General features: G+C 46.0%; 1 protein-coding gene across 1 annotated transcript; it reads right to left on the bottom strand.

The window, feature by feature from the left end:
- Nucleotides 1-245: 245 nt before the first annotated feature.
- On the bottom strand, nucleotides 246-3,506 carry TP53I3 (tumor protein p53 inducible protein 3; the record flags this gene model as incomplete). The annotated part of the gene is made up of 4 exons (XM_008946865.1): nucleotides 246-434; nucleotides 1,186-1,382; nucleotides 1,584-1,796; nucleotides 3,404-3,506. Coding segments are annotated over 4 exons (702 nt in total), but the record flags the coding sequence as incomplete, so codon positions are not given.
- Nucleotides 3,507-3,510: the final 4 nt, after the last annotated feature.

Here is a 3,510-nt window from a genome sequence, read left to right as displayed (position 1 = left end):
TTTCCAGCCACTCTTCTCCAGGCCTGTCCCACTGCCAGGTTGTGACTTACTCACGACACAACGCCCTAGCTGCAATGCAAACCTTTTTATTAAGCATGTCCTGTAAGGGTTTGCCTTACCCTTCCTTTTTGGCATCCTCCCACAACAAATCTTTCTGGATTTGGAACCAGAAGGGGCAGCTCCTCTGCTTGTCAAACACCCCTAATGATTCTGTCCCAGCAATGAGCAGGGCAGCCATCCTTCCTTTAAGATGAAGCAGGCATTTCGATGACGATTTTGCCAATGTTCTTGTTTTCTTCCATCATCCTGTGAGCCTCTGCAATCTTATGCAGAGGGTAAACACTGTCAACAACTGGTTGGAGGTGAGGGGAGGCTCCTCCAGAAAAATATGGCAGGACGTCTTCTGTGAAGGCTTTCACCAGGCGTTCCTTGTACTGGATTTAAAAAGAAAACATCTTGGAGATTATTGCAAATCATTTCGTTCACAGAGGTATCTCAAAGCACAGCACACAAAATGTGCACAGTTCCAGGGAGGCTCTTTCTGACATTCACAGAGTGAGATAGATATGTAAACACCTGACAGGTGTAAAACACAAACAAACAAGAAGAAAACTTTTAGATTAATTCTTATTTAATTGAATGAAATTCTCCCAACAAGTGGTATAAGCTCAGTGCAGAACCAATTAAACTCAAGCTGATGACATTCTTGAGAATATTATGTATTGCACCATGGACAGAACCATAGAATCATTTAGGTTGGAAAAGACCTTTAAGATCATCAAGTCCAACCATTAACCTAACATTACCAAATCCACTGCTAAACCATGTCCCCAAGCACCTCACCCACACCTCATCTTTTAAATCCCTCCAGAGATGGTGACTCCATCACTTCCCTGGACAGCCTGTTCCAGGGCTTGACAATCCTTTCAGTGAAGAAAGTTTTCCTAATATCCAACCTAAACCTCCCCTGGTGCAACTTGAAGCTGTTTCCTCTTATTGTTTGTATCACTTGTAGAAAGGGCAAATTACTACTTAATTTTTTAATACTTTCCAAAGCACGTAGTAACAGTTCAAGGCGGTGCTTATTTTTGGTAATGTTGTGTTAGATTCTGCATTAGCAGTGGTATCAAAACTGTGATCCGTTTTATGACCAAAGTGTGCCCACTGTTGATACCCATCACTTGCCTCCTTGTCTCGTGAGCGTAACAGACTCGTGTGGATGCTCGCTCGTTTGGAAAGCAGCCTTGCCAGGAGATCTCCGTGTACTTCACCTCCACTCAGCAATCCGTAGATAATCCACCTCCCATCAGTACTCAGACAGCTGAGATTCTTCTCCCAGTATGAGCCACCAACACAATCTAAAATAACATCTACACCGGAACCTCAAGTAGAAACAAAAGATTTCAGTGATGTCGTCAGGCTGCATTAGAGGTTGGATAATTTCAGACTAAATTAAAACCTTGTCCTTTATAGGCACAGCATCAGTCCTGCGATTCTTATTTAGCTCTTTCTGCTGAGATGAGGAATCAGGAGGCACACACTCTCCCCAGCTGTTACAGTGTCCTTCACGGAGGGGTTCTTACCTTGGGTGAACGCCAAGACCTTCTCACTGAAATCTTCATTCTTGTAGTTGAAGCCCGCCGCTGCTCCGGCGTTTGCGGTGGCTTTCAGCTTCTCTTCAGATCCTGCTGTCACGATGGGCACAGCTTGTGCCAGCCTCGCCAGCTGGATGGCTGCAATCCCAACCCCACTGGCTCCAGCGTGGATCAACACCCTCTCACCCTTCTGTATTTTACCTGCAGGAGGGTGCAAGGACACCCGGTTACCCTTCCGGCATCACCTTTGGCTTAGAACATCATCAGGGTGGGAAATACCAAAGGGGAAGCTGACAGTTGTGTCCCTGAGTGGGCTTTGTTGACATCTTTGTATCTTTCATAAAAGAAACAAATGCAGAACTAACACAGTTTGCAGTGTACCAACAGGACTCCCATCACTGCAGGGGAGTGACTTTAGCTCAGCCCTGTCCAGTTCTGGGCATCCATCACCAAGCTGCTTAGGTGAGTGCAGTCAGCCTTTTTATACTGGGACCACTGCCACCACCAGAAAACACACCCAGAGGATGTGAACCCTGAGAAATCAGGCACTCAACAATGGAGAAGTACCAGAAACTCTGGGTAACATTAAGGACCAGTTCTGCCTATCATTTTACCACCTACCAGGTGCCCTAACACATTTATTTGTGTTCCCCTGATTGCTATGGGAGGTGAGGCCCTGAATAGTCCTGGAGACGTGGTCCTTATTCCCCCAGGAAGCAACACTGCTCAAAGTGAATAATTTTCTTGTAGTGAAGAAAGTTTGTAACTTCTACTCTTTAGTGGAGCTTTTAGGTGCTACTGCTGAAGAGGGTAGAAGGATATTTGTCAGCTGAGGATAAACCCTGGCAAGTGTTACTGTTACTTGGCAGCACATTTTCAAAATGAAGAATGTGAACTTATGTCTGTTTTCAATCAGCTCAGAGAAGATTTTACCTACAATTAATGTCTCTGTGAAACAAGGTGTGAGAAGTGTCCTTCTGTGACTGTAGATCCACAGGCAACTGGTGAGAAAGTTCAGGGTAATAGGATATTTGTCAGCAAACCCTGGCAAGTGGCAAGTGTTACTGTTACTTGGCAGCACATTTTCAAAATGAAGAATGTGAACTTATGTCTGTTTTCAATCAGCTCAGAGAAGATTTTACCTACAATTAATGTCTCTGTGAAGCAAGGTGTGAGAAGTGTCTACTGTAGATCCACAGGCAACTGGTGAGAAAGTTCAGGGTAACAGTCATGCTGGCAGCAAAGTCAAACCTTCAGAAGCAGGATGTGTTTTAAGTTGCGTGGAGAACGTGTAAGTTATTTCAGGGTTTAGGCTTAATGGAAATTGCCTTTCAAGCTGAGAAATACAGATGAAAATGAAAACCAACCATCTTCCCATATCCTTCAAGTAAATATGCAATCAGGAGAGTAAGTTTTTTCCTGTGAGGGTGCCGGAGCACTGGAACAGGCTGCCCAGAGAGGTTGTGGAGTCTCCTTCACTGGAGGCATTCAAAACCCGCCTGGACGCCTTCCTGTGTGATGTACTCTAGGTGACCCTGCTCTGGCAGGGGGGTTGGACTGGATGATCTTTCGAGGTCCCTTCCAACCCCTATGATTCTATGATTCTATGATCCTATGATTCTATGATAAGTTGTGACTGGGGTGATGTGGTGAAGATTTCAGGATTTGGGTCTGGCATACCAGATTCTGACCTAGGTGAAGGAGGCGACAGAGAAGAGGTTCCTCCAAGACAAGCAGCGTTCAGCTGAAGGCCAGGGACAGAGGATTTCCTAACAGGAAGGCGGGACAGTCACCAGCACGCCTCTCACCTACAAAATGCAGCAGCTGAAAGGCTGTTAACCAGGCCTCGGGGATGGCTGCGGCCTGGATGAACGTCATCGCCCGGGGCAGGGGCATCAGGAGGCCTTCGGGCACG

Source organism: Merops nubicus, unplaced genomic scaffold, assembly GCF_000691845.1.
Source record: "Merops nubicus isolate BGI_N331 unplaced genomic scaffold, ASM69184v1 scaffold10299, whole genome shotgun sequence".
NCBI lineage: Eukaryota > Metazoa > Chordata > Aves > Coraciiformes > Meropidae > Merops > Merops nubicus.
This window is presented reverse-complemented; position numbering and strand designations above follow the sequence as displayed.